The following is an 18,411-nucleotide window of genomic DNA, read 5'->3' as shown; positions in this document are numbered from 1 at the left end:
GGCTCTAAGGCTGAGAACCGAGTAATCAAACTGATCACTCAGTTCTCAGTGCTCCCTGAGCAGAGAGCTGGTGACTGTCAGTCTCTGGCTCTCTGCTCTATTCTAAAAAAGAATAGTGGGATTTGGTTTTGGGCCACTGCATTGCTGTGCGGTAACTAGCCTGCAAAACAATCACACATCCATTGCCTTATCACCACAGTTTCATTAAAATTTAGGCATTCCATTTAACTTCCAAAAAAAAAACTTTCTAAATAGAAATGCAGGTCTAGAACGAAAGGCAGAGGTGCTGCTCATGGCGGTAGTAGATGGCAAACAGGTTTTGTAGGATGTACAGGGTAGGGCTGCACAGACTGGAGGTGGGGCACTTGTGACTTTTTTCCCCATAGAGGTTGTTTAATGCAGTCACTGCACACCCAGCAGATAGTTGACTGGCTGACTAAAACCCTCTACAGTCTACACCTACATCGCCTAGGCGCAAAGAAGCTAATTGTCTGCCAGTGTTACTAATGCGCCTTCTTCCACCTACTCCTAACTGAGGCTGTTCTGTACAGATTTAACATATTTCCCAACAGAATTTAATGGGCAAAGTTTTTAGGTTTTCCAATTTTGTGGACTTGTTGTAAAACTGGTAGTGAATTGAGCCCAAGCAGATATACTCATCCTTACTCTCCAAGTAGTGTTAATGGGATCAAAATACAGGAGTGATACTTCCAAGACAGTCAGTTTTCACAGGTTGACTTCAACCCTTTGGTTACAACCACAATAACTAAAGTGGTAGTAGCACTGGCACATAATTAAACATCTGGTTGTAATAGTGAGTGGTGGTTTGTTTATCTTTTTATGTCTGGCTGCTGGATCTCGTGTAGAAGTGATTCAGCTTCCTGTTCATATATACGCTGCTGGACCCCACACCCTGAGGCCCCTGCTATTTGCCCAGGGCTTACCTGTCCCTCCTGGGTGGCTGGGACCTCCATGGTGAGTGTTATCAGGAAGAGCAGCAGAAGATCAGCAAAAAAAGGTTTATTGTAGTTGAGTAGCATGAATTCAGAAGCGCTCAGCTCTGATCACTTCCAGGTTCAGAACTGTCAAACCCCAGTTTGACCATGGGAGAAGCTGATTGAGCACAGATATTTGGAGCATTACCTATTGACAGTTTTTGGTACTGACGTTTTTGCTGTTTAATTGGAGTATGCAATTTTGGGGCTTAACATATTTGATACATTTACGTATATTTAAGTGTGGATGTACTAAATGACAAAACTCTGGCAGCAAAATAATTAAATGGGGAGTTTATAGTAATTTAATACATCTTTTTTTTCTTTGTGTGTTCTTGCCAGAACTAAAAAATAAATATATATATTTTTTCGTTTAATCAAATAAACCACCGAACTACTAGCATGCTACACCCCATTTCTTTCTCAGGCCATTTTTTAAATAATTTTAAGTAAAGTTTTCAGTGCTGTGAAAGCTTGACTGACAATTACTTGTCCATGCAACTCTGTACCAGATGAATTTTGTATCACTCTTTTAGACAGAGCTTTCCTTTGTGGGTGGTAATAACCACACAGTTTAATTTACTCTCTCTTATAAAAAATATCAAATAAAATTGTCAGGACAGAAAAAACACCCCTAAATTTATTCATTTTTGAAAGTGGATTCCTGAAGGTTTTTTTGACAAAATGTTTGGAAATGAAGAAACATGCTGGTATTGAAGGGGTTAAAGTGTGTTTAGCTTCTAAAAGTTGCCCACTGTAGCCAAGTGGGCAACTTGACAGGGCAGGAGGCCATGTGGAATGCTCCTGTATTCAAGATTGGTCAGTGGATTCTTTCAGTCTCTTATGGAGGTGGGGGCTAGGGTGGATTGCAAAAGGCCTTTTAGCCTAGGCCACGCTGGAGATCCCTGTGTGAGGCTGCTCCTCTGGAGGGTTCTCAGGAGAGATGTACCTAGCAAGTAGGTAAGTTCAGAAAGCACAGCCTTGTGAATGCTATTGACCATGTACAGAGGAGAGATTGTAAGGGAGATGGCTGCTATGGTAGTGCACATGCTTTCACATGTGACTACTGTGTACCATCCCCTAATTGTGATTGACTGTGTGATGTCAAGTGACTCTGAAATGTATGTCCTTGTGATGTGACTGTAATGCAGTTTTCAGAATACCACCAGTAAAGCACTGCAAAACGACTTCATGTGTGGACATTACTTCCTTGGGGATACAAATGCCTATGGTTGGGGATGTTAAGTAAAGGCCTATGGCAAGGACCCTGGCACAAGATGGCAGAGGGTTTGGCTTTTGGCACAAAATTCAGCCAACCATGAAGCTCCCCTTACACACTAACTCAAAATATGCTATTTTTCTCCTTTAAGATATAACACCTTTTTGCCATGGTAAAGATACAGTCATATTTGTGGTTATTCAGTAAAGCAGCACAAAAGATGAAATGCCGTGCTCACAAAAATACGTTGCTATGCTTGGAATAGTATTGTATCAGTATACAACAAAAGTACATTTTTTTTTTTTACAATAACTTTGTTTTATTGAACATTTTAAGCAAAGTATGAGTTACACAATAAGTATTGTGCTTTGATTTAAAATTAAATAAACAGTCTTTTTTTAAGCACCTACATATGAATAAAGTCATCACAAAAAAGTGATTAAAGCTTCACATTTCAGTCATATTGACTGAATAATAAACATAACTGCTAATACTGTTGTAAACGTTTGCTCCCAATATATTATCAGATTTTTGTTATTGGAAAGCTCGTGATACTGGAAACACACTTATAAAGTGTCTAAAATAATTTTATTATAAACTGATATGGGTCTTGGTGCATCAGGTAGAAGTTTAGATGCTGTTTTCTCCAGGTCACAGGAGTTGTAGGTACCATTGTCTGGTAGGTACCATTGGCCCAGGCCAATTGGGAGATGTGATACATCAAATGTGTTCTTGGAATATGTACTTTAACTGTTGGATATACCTGGAACATTTAACTAAAGACTCAGCCTTTCAAAAATATGGATGGAACTTAAAACACATCCCCTTGGTCCACAACATGATACTGAACATGATGGCCTGAAGTTTGATGTTGTTCTTTAGCAATGAGAAAACAAATTAGTCTCAAATGAAAGATAGATTTTTGTCTGGTAGGCATATATATACTTTCCCTTTATATAAAAGACTGTTGTAGAAAGTTCCCAAGGTGAACAGCAGGGCAGCAACTTTGACTTTCACCCCACGCTGTTTGAAACAAGTAATTCTCACACATGCTTAACTTCACCGTCCACTTATCAATTTCTTCAACCTCCTTCATTGAGTTACATTTTCTGTTAACAAAAACACTATTTTCTACATAAATATGTTCTTGACAAAGCATTACAGGCACAACAGAAAAAGCTTGTCAAGATGTAATCACAGTGATTGGATACATTTTAAATGTTGGCCCCCCTCTGTAAATTGTCTAAGAAAAATTTCCATTCTTCAGGATTTTGTTTATTTCCACATGGTTTCTAGGCCTAAATTCAGTTTTTCACAGTTTTTTCTTCTGTTCAAGACACTCGGTCTTTAAACCTTACTGTAATAAGTTACAATTTCTTTCTTGGGTATATTTATGTTATTGAGCTCAAAAGTTTCCTTAATACATCCATTTCCATTTAGATGTTCATAGGATTTCAGGTTTAAAGGGGGTTTACATCTGTGCCAATTCTGTAGAAGAGTGTTCATTGTTCCCTGGCTGGTGACTCCCAGTAGTTTGTCTGCCTCCTCCTGCTCTGTTTCCTTTGAATCCTTTGGTTCCTTTGGTTCCTTCTCTAGAATATGGGGATGACCCATCTCCATGTCTCGGTTAATGTTCTCGAAGAATTGCTGAATGCAGAGCTTTGCAAAACTTTTTGCATGTTCAGTACAGGTTTCATCGAAAAGCTTGCGCTCAATGTCAATATAGTGCGACCAATATTTGCTCTTAAGAAAGGCTGCTTGTGTGAAGCAGGGTCGTATGGCTCTGATGAGAAATGCCATGAAGGTCATGAGTAAAACAAAGGTCCATCCAAATGCCTAAAAATTAAACAGGTACATATATTAGTTTGTTCTATAAAGCTAGCCATATAAAGTACAAAGTTGTTGGACTATTTATACATTTCTGTGGGCCCATCACTATGACGGACTACCTTGTAGGCTAATAGCAATATATGGGAGTTGGGAGTGGGTGCTCATGCTCCATTTAATATCACAAATGGCAGAGCTTTTCCTGTTCAGAGTGGCACACAATTTGGCCATAGTAGAGGGAAATGAGAGCTGCTGCAGGTATATATAAGTATCCCATATGTGTTTGCAGGGCCGCTGATAAGGCAGTACAACTAGTCCTGTTGTACAGGGCCCCATCACCTCAACAGAAGAGCATGGGGAGCTTTATAGTTAATTTCTGCCAGCTAAAAACTAGGGCTTACTAATCCTTTCTCCCTGCTCCTACTTGCTAAGAGGGTGCCAAATTACAATTTCCTAGGCCCCATCAGGTCAACAGAGGGGCCCAGGAGATGGGCACATTGAAGCAACTTTTTCCAAATTTTCGGAGTGCACGTTATGCTGCTCAATAGTTCAACCTGGCTGCTCACTTCCTTCCCTGGCAGCTGCAGGGAGTGTGGCAGCACACAGTGAGTGAGGAGTCACACATTGTAAATAGACATGTGCAATTCGTTTAGTTTCTAATTCGTTTTTTAACGAAAATTCGGAAATTCGTTAATTCCGATTTTTCGTATTAACACATTTTTTATTTCCGAATTTTCGGACTTTCCGAAAATTTTGAATTTCCGAATATCCGAATTTTCGGATTTCCGAAATTTTCGGATTTCCGAATTTTTTCGACTTCCAAAATTTCGAATTTCCGAATTTCGAATTTCCGAATTTCCAAATTTTTTATTTCCGAATGTTTTCATTTCCGAATTGTTGTATTTCCGAATTTCGGATTTTCGGAAATACGAACATTTTTCGTTTTTTTTTTAATTTTCATATTTTAGAATTTTAGAAATTTAGAATTTTTCATTTTTTATTTCCGAATTTCGATTTTTTTATTTTTCTAATTTTCGAATATTCGAATTTTCGAATATTCGAATTTTCGAATATTCGAATTTTCGAATATTCGAATTTTCGAATATTCGAATTTTCGAATATTCGAATTTTCGAATTTCAAATTTCGAATATCCAAATTATTTATTTTTCGAATTTTCATTTCTGAATTTTCGAATTTTTTATTTTTCAAATTTTTTATTTTTCGAATTTTTCATTTTCGAATTTTTCATTTTCGAATATTCGAATTTGCGAATTTTTTATTTTTCGAATTTTCAAATTTTTCATTTTCAAATTTTTCAATTTCGTATTTTTCTTTTTTTTTTTTTTTTTTTTTTTTTTTTTTTTCTTTTTTTTTTTTTTTTTCTTTTTATTTTTTTCCACTTCAGACTCAACCTCATAGAGTGTGTATTATATGCTCATGTTCTGCGTACCAGCCCATTGCATCTCTATATTGGTTTTGCATCATGAGTGTCGTTTCTTTTTGTGTGGAAATTTGCTTTTTATTCCCCTTTCTTTTTTTTTTTTTTTTTCTTTTCCTTTTTAATATGAGTATATATTATAGTTATTTATTAAATATCACTCCTCATATTTATGAGGCACAAAGTAATTATAATTTCCGTTATCCCCCCCTGGTCCTTCCCCCCCCCCCATCCCCCCTATCTCACCTTAAACAATCTCTTATATCTCTAGTTCTCTCTAGTTTTCTCCTAATGTATCTTTTAAGTATCTACCCTTAATTTTTCTGCGTGGCTCCACGATTTCTTGAAAGTCCTCCATTTATCCCATTTCGTGGTTTGTAAAATGTTGTTACCCTCTATAGCCTCTTTTAGTTCTTCCATTTTATAAGTTTCTTCAACCGCATCTATCCACTCCCAAATTAAGGGGCACTCCACCTCTTGCCACTTCCTTGGAATAAGTCTCTTAGCGGCATTGAGTAGATGTGGCACGAGCGTTTTCCTATAGCTTTTTATACCTTCCTCCCCCCCATGGAATAGGATGACCCATGGGTCCATCTTGATCTTTTTCCCTGTGATCTCTTCCACACAGGCCAAAATTTTTTCCCAATACCTCTTAACCTTGGGGCATCCCCACCAGAGGTGTGCCATATTTCCTGGTGATCTACATCCCCTCCAGCACTCTCCTGTCTGTTCTTCTTTAAATTTTTTTAGCTTATCCGGAGTCATGTACCATCCGGATATGCATTTAAAACACATCTCCGCCGTACGACTATCTACCGCCGAAGAGTGTGTCAGAGCCAACATTTTATCTATTGTGCCCCTATCCCTCTGTGTTCCTAGCTCCCTTTCCCATTTTTCAATGTATGGAGGTACGTTCCGCTCATCCATCTTCAATATAATCCTGTATAACTTTGAGGTAACTCCTTTAGATCTTTCCGTGGAGCATATTTTTTCTAATTCTACTAGCTGATCTCCCGCTCTCAACGGACCGGGGAGATCCTGGATAAAATGTTTAAGCTGCTGGTACCTCCATTCATTAATTTCCATTAAATTATTTTTAAGTTTTAACTCCTGAAGTGTTATTATGTGGCCATCCTTCATTATATCCCTTAATTGTGCCGTGTCCTGTTTAATCCAATTACCCCCTACTTGTGTTTTACCTGGTGCGAAATAATCGTTATCTTTTAGTGCTATTAAAGGTGAATTATATTCCTTCTGCGTTTTTTTATAAACATTGTCCCATATTTTAAGTGCATTTTTTGTTATTTCATGTGCGTTTTTATCTAGTGTCCTGAATTGGGGAGGGTTCCAAATTATCTTGTCCAACCTCGCCTGTGCTAACTCAATTTCTAAACTTACCCACCTTTTTTCTTTGTTGGCTCTAGCCCACTCCACCACCCTTGTTATTACCACCGCATCATAGTATCCTTTAATATCCGGAACCGCTAGACCCCCCTTTTTTTTTGGTTGTTTTAGGGTCTGGAGTGATATCCTATGTTTCTTATTTCTCCATATATAATTCATAATTAATTTTTTTAGTGCCGAAAATAGTGTTCTCGGGAGGGCTATGGGAATCATCTGAAATTTATATAAGATTTTAGGTAAAATAACCATTTTGCAATAATTGATTCGTCCTATCCATGATATTGCTCTATTTTCCACTCTTTTTGTTTCTGTCTTAATTTCATTCAATAGGGGGATGAAATTTATCTTATACATTTTTTTTATAGAATTTGCTAACAATATCCCTAGATATTTGAGTTCTTTAACCCAGGCGAACTGGTACTTCACTTTCAAGAATTGCTCTTCCCATTTACTTATATTTATACTCATAATCTCCGTTTTGGTGGGGTTTATTTTAAAGTTCGAAATTTCCCCGTAGTCTCTACATAGATTTAATAGGCTTAGGATTGATGTTTTGGGTTTATCCAAATAGAAGAGGACGTCATCTGCAAAGGCAGAGAGTTTGTATTCCTCCTCTCCTATTTTAATACCTTTTATTTCTTTACAGTTACGGATGCTGGCCAGTAACGGCTCCAAAGAGAGCACAAACAGGAGTGGCGACAAAGGGCATCCCTGCCTTGTACCGTTTTTCATTGAGAAAGTTTGAGATAGGCTGCCATTTATCTTAATTTTGGCCGTGGGAGACATATAGAGGGCTGCAATCCAGTCTATCATTCTCGGTCCAAACCCCATGCCCCTCAGAGTCAGCAGCATAAGTCCCCAGTCTACTCTGTCGAACGCTTTTTCTGCGTCGATCGACAGAAGTAATCCTGGGGACCCTACTGCCTTCATTCTCTGGAGCAACAAGAGTGTTTTTACTCCATTGTCTCTACCCTCTCTACCCTGAACAAAGCCCGTTTGGTCCGGATGTACCAGTTTTGACATTTCCTGTTTAACTCTTCCGGCCAATACCTTTGCGTACAATTTTATATCTGTGTTTAGCAGAGATATCGGCCGGTACCCTGAACAGCTTCCTGTGTCTTTACCTTCCTTTGGAATAACGGTGATGGTTGCCTCTGATGCTTCTTTACTTAATTTATACTCCCTTCCAAGGCCATTAAAGTATTGGCATAATTTTGGTAGAAGAATCTCCTTGTATTTTTTGTAATACATCACTGTGAAGCCGTCCGGGCCCGGACTTTTTCCTGCTTCCGAACTTGTTAATGCTAGTTTAATTTCATTTTCTGTGATAGGCCTATCCATCCCTTCTGCCTCCGTTTGATCAATTTTTGATATTCCTGCTTCTTTTAAAAATGTTGTAATCTTGTTTTCTTTCTCCCCTTTTTGCCAGTTCTTTTGCTCTACCGAGTATAATTTTTCATAGTATATTCTGAATGTTTCTGCAATATCTTTTGTTGTATGTAAGACCTTACCTTTTTCGTTTTTAATTTTGTCTATATAATTCCTGGATTTCTTTTTTTGTACCATCCGAGCAAGGTGTTTGCTTGTTTTATTTCCCCACCTGTATCTTTCCCTTGCTATTGAGTTGAGTTCCCTTTTTGTGTCTTGATCTAAGAGTTCTTTAAGCTCATTTCGCTTGTTTACTAAGTTTAGGTATACATCTTGTTGCTTTTCCATTTTCTTATGTTTTTGTTCGAGATTAAAGATCTCCCCTATAAGTTTTTCCTTTTTACTACTCTCTTCTTTCTTCTTCCTTGCTCCCTCAGAGATCAAGACCCCTCTTATCACCGCCTTATGGGCGTCCCATAGTGTTGCTTTAGAGATTCCATCAATCTCATTTGTTTTAAAGTACTCTTCTAATTCTTTTTTAACCCTCAGGAAACTTTTCTCTTTGATTATTAGCTCCTCATTAAGTCTCCAGTTTTGATAGGGCTTTTGATTCCCTGAGATATTTATGGATATGCTAATGGGGGCGTGATCCGAGATCGTCATGGTTTCTATTCTTGTCTCGACCACCATTTCCAGCATTCTATGGTCTACCAGTATGTGGTCGATCCGAGAATAGCTACCATGAACCGGGGAGAAGAACGTATAGTCTCGCTGGCCTGGGTTGAAGATCCTCCATGTATCCACTAATTGATTTCTATATAGGCTTTCCTTAACCTTTTTTAGTTGTATGTTTTGGGTATCTGATGTCTGATGAGTTTTATCTATTTTCGGGTCCATACAGAAATTTAGATCCCCTCCCAATAATAACTTTCCCCTCCTAAAATCTTTTAATTTCCCTAGTATTCCCAACAGGTATTTCATCGGGGAGGTATTCGGGGCATATATATTTACAAGAGTGTATTCCTCCTCCTCCAGTTTTCCTCTTAAAAAAAGGAATCTCCCTTCCGGGTCTGTCATTCTATCTGTTAGAGCAAACCGTGTCCCCTTCGCTATTCCAATTGCTATCCCTCTAGCTCTTTTTGAAATGGTATCTCCATAGTACCATCTGGGGTAGTCGGGGGAGTATATCTTTATGTTTGACCCCAATGTAAGATGGGTTTCTTGTAAAAAGGCAATGTCTGTCCTATACCTTTTCAACTCCCTCAATATCTTATGTCTCTTAGTTGGATTATTAAGGCCTTTTACGTTATAGGACAGACATTTAATCACTGGCATCTTTGTTTTCTTTTCTTCATATTATGCTTTCTTCTGATTGTTTTGGTGAGATAGGGTTTCCTCCCTCCCTCCTTCCCATCCCTCCCCTCCCTCCCATCCCTCCCTCCCTCCCGTCCCCTCCCCCTCCCACCCAACCCTCTCTCCTTCCCATCTCCTCCCCCCTCCCCCCCTCCCCCCCTATTTGGCCTATTAACGGCCTCTGAACCGTCTTCCATGTCTTGGTCCAGATCGCCCTGGGTGGGGGTCTGAGACTGCCTCCCCCCCCTCCCGGTATTCCACCCGGAAGGGAGGGGGGGAGGGGACACAGCCCCAACCAGGGGTCCGAGGAGAGCCCAAGCAAGGGACAAAAGAGAGCACAGGGGGAGAAAAAAAAAAAAAAAAAAAAAATTTAGGAAGACACAAAGTCATACAAAGTAGGGAAGAGGGAAAAAAACAAAAAAAAAAACAAAAAAAAAAAAAACAAAAGGGCAATTTCGTATTTTTCAAATTTTTCATTTTCGATTTTCGAATTTTTCATTTTGGAATTTCGAATTTTCGAATTTTTTTGAATTTTTTACTTTTGAATTTCGGAAATTCGGATTTTCGGAAATTCGGAAATACGAACATTTTTCTTTTTTTTTTAATTTTCTAATTCTAGAATTTTAGAAATTCCGAATTTTAGAAATTTCGAATTTTTCATTTTTTATTTTCAAATTTTTTTATTTTTCAAATTTCGAATTTTGAATATTCGAATTTGCAAATTTTTTTTTTCGAATTTTGGAATTTATATTTTCCGATTTTCAAAATTTGGAAACTGTAACATTCAAAAATCTAAAGTTCGAAAATCTAAAATTCGAAAATGGGAAGTTTTTTCAGTTTTTTTCGTTTTTTGCTTTTTCGGAAATCCGGAAATTCTGAATTTTCGAATTTCAGAATTCCGAATTTTCGATTTTCCCGAATTTAAGAATCTACGAATTTCCGAAAAAAGCAAGAAAAAGAATAAAACGGAAAAAAATAATTTTTCGATTTTCCCGAATTTACGAAAAAAAAAAAAAAAACGAATGAAACAAACACAATTTTTTTTTTTAATTTCCCGAATTTTCGAATTTCCGAAAACAAAAACAAAAACGAAAATAACATAAACGAAAAAAACAATTTTTTTGGCAGTGCATATGTCTAATTGTAAAATCCTAATAGAATCCTTAGAGTACTGCAGAATCCTCACTGTGCCTTATGGCTGTTGGGTACTGACACAGTAGCAGAGTACAGCCATCACAATGTCAGCACCCAACAGCCATGTGACACACTGTGACAGAGACATAGAGCACCTGCTGTGCTGTGTGATTATCTCATAATGATAAAGATCATAACAGTGAGATGCTACTTAAAGCGGAGTTCCACCTAAAAATGGAACTTCCACTTTTTGGAACCCTCCCCCCTCCGTTGTCACATTTGGCACCTTTCAGGGGGGAGGGGAAGCAGATACCTCTGTAATACAGGTATTTTTCTCTGACTTCCAGGAATAGATACCCGAGCCACCCGCAGCACGAGTCGCGCATGCGCAGTAGGGAACCTTACAGAAGATGGCAGCGGCAGCACCCGAGAGCCGAGCGATAGAACGACTTTGGGTTCCGACATCACGGGCGCCCTGGACACTGCTGCATTCATGTAGAGGAGGGGTGAAGAGGGGAGAACTTCATATAGATTCTGAAGATCCACTTTAAAGCTGGCCATATACTAGTAGATTATTGACTGAACAAACATTAGTTTACACATTTATATGAAAATTCTCATGGGTACATTCAATGACATAAAGCATTGCTTTTAACATTTGATTTTAAAAACAAATGGACTTTCGTAGAAAAACAAAACAAAAAAAAAACACATTTGTGGTTCCTTTGAAAAAAGTTTAACCCTACTAATGATTAGAGAAGGATTGTTCTTAAAACAAGCATTTATGAACCAGTTCAACGGCAATGGAACCATTCTAATCAGTGCGACTCAAGTCACTTCAACTTCAAGAAAAAGGTTCCTGCACTACTTTGGGACAACTTCAACATGACTTGTATTGACTTCTGTTAAAGAAGCCGTATGCAAGCCACGATGAAGTTGTGCAGGGATGTCGGCTTCAAAGTCGTGCGACTTTGAAACCACGCTAGTGTGAACCGGTGATCTGACGATATGGTTCCGGATATCGAGATGGTTCCTGTCTTGACTGCACAAGCACAATCCTTGCTGACGGAAATCACCGAACCTCCAGGGCGACGTGGAATTTGAGGTAAGTGGCCAGTCGGCCTCACGTGCTCGCTGCGCTCGCTCGGCCTCCTGGCTCTTTTTTTAACAGCCTGTTTAGGTTACGCTGCCGTAAATTAGCTAGGCTAGTAATGATTCTAAATCAACTTACCTGCTAATTTACGGCGGCGTAGCCTAAAACGAGCGGGCGTAAGAGCGCCTAATTCAAATTGGTTGGAGGGGTGCGTGTTGTATGGCAATGAGGCTTGACCTCACGTTTTTTGACTTTTTGTACACTGCGCATGCGCCAGGCGCCTACATTCCCCAGGGCGCATTGCGGCTAAGTACGCCGTACGGGCCTATTGATTTTGACGTGGACGTAAATAACGTAACTCCCGATTCGCGGACGACTTACGCAAACAACGTAAAAATTTCGAACCTTCCGGCCGGAACAGCGGCCATACTTTAACTTTGTTATTCCACCTCATAGGTGGAATAACTTTAGGCCGCCTAAGGCCTTACGGAAACGACGTAATTCGACTGCGGCGGCCTGGCGTACGTTCGTGAATCGGCGTACTAACTGATTTACATAATCTACGCCGTCCGAAATGGAAGCGCCACCTGGCGGCCATCCGAAAAATTGCAAGCTAAGATAGAACGGCGCAAGCCGTCCTATCTTAGCTTTGTTTAAGCGTATCTCTGTTTGAGCATACGCTTAAACATAGGTCGGCTTAGATTCTGAGTTAGGTCGGCTTATCTACTGATAAGCCGGCCTAACTCTTTCTGAATCTACCTAACAGAGCCTAGGATTCTCACCCCTGTGTGACTCTGTCAGTAGCCAAGCTCCAGTTCTGTCACAAGGGAAGAACAGGACTGAATTACATGCTTCCCCCCATATTTGGAAGTACTAGACATTTTTTGATTTTTCTCTTTGCTCCTTGCTACCAGAGGTGAGGGAGAGAGCAATTATTTGCTGAGGGTGGGCTTACCATTTTCAGGTTTGTGGGCTACAATATGTAGGTCAGCATTATGAACCATGCTGAGGGAATGTTCATTTTTGTTAAATTTTGTAACTTGGAGCCGGCTGCAGTTCGTTTTTTTTTTACATTTGTTACTTTTTTGTAAACCTATTTTAGGGGAACAGCCGACGTTTTGCACAAAATCAGTGCTTATTCAGCCATGAATAAGCACTGATTTTGTGCAAAACGTCGGCTTTTCCCCTGTTCCTGTTGTTTTGATCTGGTGATGTATTTGCTGTTCATTTAATAAAAGACAACCTGTACGGTTTTTGGAGTGCGGCCATCCATCCTTCATCTATCTTTTATGCTTGCCTAGTGCACCGCCAGCACCCTTGGAATCCTGTAACAGCGTGTGACCGTATAGTAGACCCACCTGGAGCGATTCCCGACCGGCTCATGCATATATACTGCGGCATAATGTCTCTCCTGGGCAAAATCCCGTACATATAGGGTTTTGCTCAGGAGAGCCACCAGAGGGCGCATGAGCGCCGCCATAGGCATGCACACGCATTTGCTGTCGTAGAACACGATACGCGTGGCAGGCGGGTGTGATCGCCGCCGGCCTTGCGTGATCGTGTGCACGAGTGGCAGCACGGGGGTTTGTGTGTGTAAGCCCTGGTTCACACTGGGTACGATTTGGAACGATTTGAGATGCGATTTGACATGTCAAATCGCATCTCAAATCGGCGGCAATTGTCGGCAATGGCACTGTCCTAATCAGTGCGACGCCGCATCTGCGATTTCAAAAAGTAGTTCCTGTACTACTTTTTGCGATTTCGGGCCGCGATTTACATTAAATTGCGGCCGAAATCGCGGCAAATCGCGGCAAAATCGCGGCCGCGAAATCGCGATTTTGAATTCGCAGCAGTGTGAACCTAGGCTTAAGCACAGATCACCGCCATTACTAGTAAAAATAAAAAAATTATAAAAATGCCATATAAATGCCATAAATCTTTCCCATAGTTTGTAGACACTGTAACTTTTTCGCAAAACAATCAATATACGCTTATTGTGCTTTTTTTTACCAAAAATATGTAGAAGAATACATATCGACCTAAACTAAGGAATTTTTTTTTTATTGAGATATATTTTAGCAAAAAGGAAAAGATATTGGGGGTTATTTACGAAAGGCAAATCCACTTTGCACTACAAGTGCAAAGTGCACTTAAATTTGCACTGAAAGTGCACTTGGAAGTGAAGTCGCTGTAAATCTGATGGGAAGATCTGAAATCATGTGACAGCTAAAATGCTGTTTTTCATTTTCCTTGCATGTCCCCCTCGGATCTACAGCGACTGCACTTCCAATTGCACTTTGCACTTGTACCTAGCACTTGTAGTGCAAAGTGGATTTGGCTTTTGTAAATAACCCCCATTGTGTTTTTTCCAAAATTGTCGCTGTTCTTTTGTTTATAGAGCAAAAAATTAAAACCGCAGAGGTGATCAAATACACCAAAAGAAAGCTCTATTTGTGGGAAAAAAAGGACATCCATATTGACATCGCACGACCGCACAATTGTCAGTTAAAGCGACGCAGTGGCGTATTGCAAAAAATGACCTGGTAATTGAGCAGTCAAATGTTTCGGTGCTGAAGTGGTTAATCTGTCCAGAGTATTTATTAAAAATTTGCAGCAAACAAAGCCTTATATCTCCTCAAAAATGTAAAACCTAATTAAAAACTAGGAAGCCAATTTGTCAAAAGATTTGTCAAGTTTACTGATGCTGCTTATGTTGGTCTGAGCATCCATGTATCAGTGACGTCCTGTCATAAAAGGGTTAAAATGAAATTGTTGATTTGCCTTGCACTGACAAAGCACAGGTTTGCATTAAACATAACATAATCTGTTACAAAATATGTGCACTTTGCTTCTTGAAGGACATTTTTATGACTAGCAGATGAATATAGCACATTATATACCTGCTGTTTCACCCTGCAGAGTTGTTCCTTTATCTCCTTAATCTCTGAAGTGAGCTGGGAGCAGATGCCAGCAAATGCAAATTTGTTTTATTAGGCTTGAATTTGCTTAGTGTCTGAGGTCTGGCGACTCTAATGCCACGTACCAACAAGAAAAAATTTTCTTGTTGGAAATTCCGACAGCAAAAAATCCTGTCTGTTTGGAATCAATTTGACGCATGCTCGGAATCATTGAACTTAATTGTTCTTGGATCTTCGTAGTGTTGTACGTCATCCTGTTTTTGACGTTCGGAATTTCCGACAAGATTTGTGTGACCGTGTGTATGCAAGACAAGTTTGAGCCAAAATTCCGTCATAGAAAAAATCCACGGTTTTGTTGTTGGAAATTTCTGATCGTGTGTACGTGCCATAAGTTGCAGGAATGAGCACGATAGGTCTCCTATAGGGATAGATGAGCTAATCACTGATAAAAATCAAATCATTAGGTTGTTCCCAGTGATCAGCAGGGCCAGTGACTGTAGCATTTTCTGGATTATACAACTAGGGATTATCACTGATCTTCTACAATTAACACATTTTCTATGTTGAAATGCTTTAGGATGAGCTGAGACTGACATTGATCACCATTCACAGTTTCCCATTAAAATGTGAACACTATGCTACTACTGAGAGTGCAACTTATTAAGTGCATATTGTGGAAAAACGAAAGGGGGAGGTTTTACGCATTGGCACCCAGAGTTGGCAACTTCAGCTGGCATGCCTTGAGCAGTAGTCTATGCAAGGTAGACTTAATGGATAGTAATGAGACCAGACAATTCAATTTAAGAATGTAAACCCAAGTGTACAGCAAAGACCTGTGAATATACCAAGATTTAAAGAATGTGCTTAAATGCCATAGTGAATGACTAGATGGCCTAATGTGTGAGACATGGTCAGTGGACCACTCACAGGGTCTTTAAGGCAGGGCAAAAGGGACAGCTGCCCTGGGCCCTGTCATTGTTGTGGGGCCCAAAACAGCTGCCTCATACTTGCCAACTATCCTAGTTTAAATTCCCTTGTCCCTTGAAGTTTTAGTCCTGTGCTGTGTCCTGATATCTCAGTGTGAAGTGCTGCAACTAATGCTGCCTAGCTCTGCCCTATTGTTGTGTACAGATGACTCACCTGCAGATCCTGTGTTTACATGTAAATAACCATCATTCATATGTAAATAACTGGAGAATTCATATGTAAATAGCGACAGGATTCATATGTATATATCAGTGAGCAGTATTGATATACAGTAATCTCTAGCAACCAATCAACAAGAAGAAATCATGTGCAACTAATCAGTGAGCTGTGATTTGTGCTGTAACCTCTAGCAATCAATCAGTGAGCTGTAATGTGTGCTGTAACCTCTAGCAACCAGCCAGGAAGTGGTAATGATATGCTGTAACCTCTGGCAACCAATCGCAATCACTGCCTGATCTGATACATTAAACTGATTTTAAGTCTAGCTGATATATATTGTATGTCTCAGAGCAGGTGGAGAGCAAAATTGCATGGGGAGGCCCCCAAGATTATTTTTTTCCCAGGGTCCAATCAACATTAAAGATGGCCCTGACCACTCATAATGTCATAATACATCTTAAAGTGGAGTCCCACACATTTTTTTTTCGTTTGTCTGTGCTGCATGCCCTAATCTCATAGTGTTCAGAATGGACAATTTTTATTTATTTTGTTGCTTGTAAATATCTTTATTTTGTAGTCCTTCATTACTTCCTCCTCCTTATTAGCCTAGGCTATTAAGTCACAAGGCTATTCGCAAGGGTTTCTGGGATAGGCATCATGTATCCCAGTAGTCCTTGCAAATAGCCTATTTGCATAGAGAAGGGGCGGCAACTTCCTCTGACACTCCTGTTGCTATGGAAACCTGACTGAAACCTATTACATCGCTTGTGCAGCACTGAGTATGTGCGAGATCTGCAAGGCTGAAATCCTGGAAGTCATACAGTCTGGCTTCATGATGCCCACACTTAAGATGGCCACGGTCTATTTCTAGATTATAAACTAACTAAATGCTCTAACAACCTAACAAAACGGACCTTAGTTTACAGACTAACTTTACTAGACTACATTAAGCTTGTGTATTACAGGGGTATTTATATTTAAAAAGTGAAATTGCTGGTAGAACTCCCCTTTAATATCACTTCCCAGTCATATAGTGCTCATATACTGAAAATAAATCATAAAACAAATGCAAGAACTAACATAACATAGTTAATAGTAAAAAAAAAAGATAGGATGCGTCACCTGAGAAATGCAGCGCAGGTATCTGGTTGCCACCTCCTGTGGTATGATATGATTTCCATCATAAATATCCTTGCAAGGAATCCTGGCCAGTATTCGCCTGATTTCCTTTTCAGACAAGTCTACTACGCCAGTCATATTTCCCAGCTTGTCCACAGGAATAGATGTGCTAAATGCACATATAAAGCTTTCACCATGTAGCAACGTCACTGATATCCATACTGCTGGGGCAATTAACGCTCGCTGAGTCATTGAACAGAACATATATCGCAATACAGCTGCGTCTTTCTGCCTCATGCCTGTTGGCCTCTTCCATTCCTCGGCAAGCATTGAGACATTATTGTTCATTACAAACCCCAATAAGAAAAATACGATAGGTGGTACACACATAACCCCCATAGCATATGACAAGTTGTAGTTTGGAAGACACGGGCAATTAAAATCAAATGTTGTGTATAGTTGGGCACTCGCAAGTGCCATGATACCACATATTCCATTCATGAAAGATTCCTGGTTGGCTTGCAGGAACTGGAAGATCATACGAAATTTATCCATTTTTTGGCTTTGGGATGTATCAACAAAGAAAGAAAAGAGATTTCCTTTTCTTGGTGTCTTCTGAGCTTCAGAAAGTTAATATTAGATTTTCAGAAGAAATAATTCTTCTCGCTTTGATCTTGTCCTGTTGCTGTCTTCAGTTTGTTTTTCTTTTCAAAGGTGTGCAGATTGTTAGGCTTAATACTTCGTTCAAAAACAGATTTGCAGTTGTGAAATTAATTGTTTTAGCCAGTTGTGGAATCTCATGCACAATCTCTGCTTTTCTCTGAAAACTATTAGATGTAAACCTGTTTGCAAATGCTTCTGTGACGTGTATACTCCCACAATAACCACAGAAAGAAGCCCAACCTTCCACACACCTATGCAAAAAAGTCAAGATGAAACTGGCTGACAGGCATCTTGTCCTGCAAGAGTCCTGAGAGCACATTAGTGGCTACTTACAATATAGCAGAACCTGATGTTTCAATTCTTATCAGCTATACTCTTGCCGTATACATAAAAATAGTAATTTCATTGACTTTTGTTAATTAAAGTTACATATATATATCCTGCAAATTACATTAATATCTGTACATTATATCCCTAGAGAGAGAAGTAACGTCTATAAAATCCTGATGCAAATGGTTGATTTAATAAAGCAATAGAGAATCCTCACAGGCTAAAATGTATTATTATTCACTGTAATTATTCAATTGTGCAGAGATAAAATCAAAGGGATCTTCTTGTTGCTTAACTGAAAAATTTAAGTAAATATTCACAGAAGATTACTAACTCCTTTAGTAAATCAGCCTCAATATCTTACTATCCATCCTTCAATTTCTTTTTTAAATCAGATCATTTT

At 39.3% G+C, this 18,411-nt stretch overlaps 1 protein-coding gene across 1 annotated transcript; it reads right to left on the bottom strand.

Moving 5' to 3' along the window:
- Positions 1-2,540: 2,540 nt before the first annotated feature.
- CALHM1 (calcium homeostasis modulator 1) lies at positions 2,541-17,886 on the bottom strand. The gene is made up of 2 exons (XM_040361858.1): positions 17,019-17,886; positions 2,541-4,050 (listed from the first exon to the last, which is right to left on the bottom strand). Exons 1-2 carry the CDS (start codon positions 17,568-17,570, stop codon positions 3,562-3,564), a joined length of 1,041 nt encoding a protein of 346 aa, XP_040217792.1. The 5' UTR covers positions 17,571-17,886; the 3' UTR covers positions 2,541-3,561.
- Positions 17,887-18,411: the final 525 nt, after the last annotated feature.

This window comes from Rana temporaria, chromosome 8 (genome assembly GCF_905171775.1).
Source record: "Rana temporaria chromosome 8, aRanTem1.1, whole genome shotgun sequence".
Taxonomy (NCBI): domain Eukaryota; kingdom Metazoa; phylum Chordata; class Amphibia; order Anura; family Ranidae; genus Rana; species Rana temporaria.
Note: the sequence above shows the minus strand (reverse complement) of the source record. Positions and strands in the feature narration are given on the sequence as shown.

What these genes read in the sequence shown, in the direction of transcription:
- CALHM1 (XM_040361858.1), bottom strand. Translation starts at nt 17,570, where the DNA reads ATGGATAAATTTCGTATGATCTTCCAGTTCCTGCAAGCCAACCAGGAA. An exon ending in ACCTGCGCTGCATTTCTCAG is followed by an intron (nt 4,051 to 17,018) that starts GTGACGCATCCT and finishes TTTAATTTTTAG; the next exon opens with GCATTTGGATGGACCTTTGT.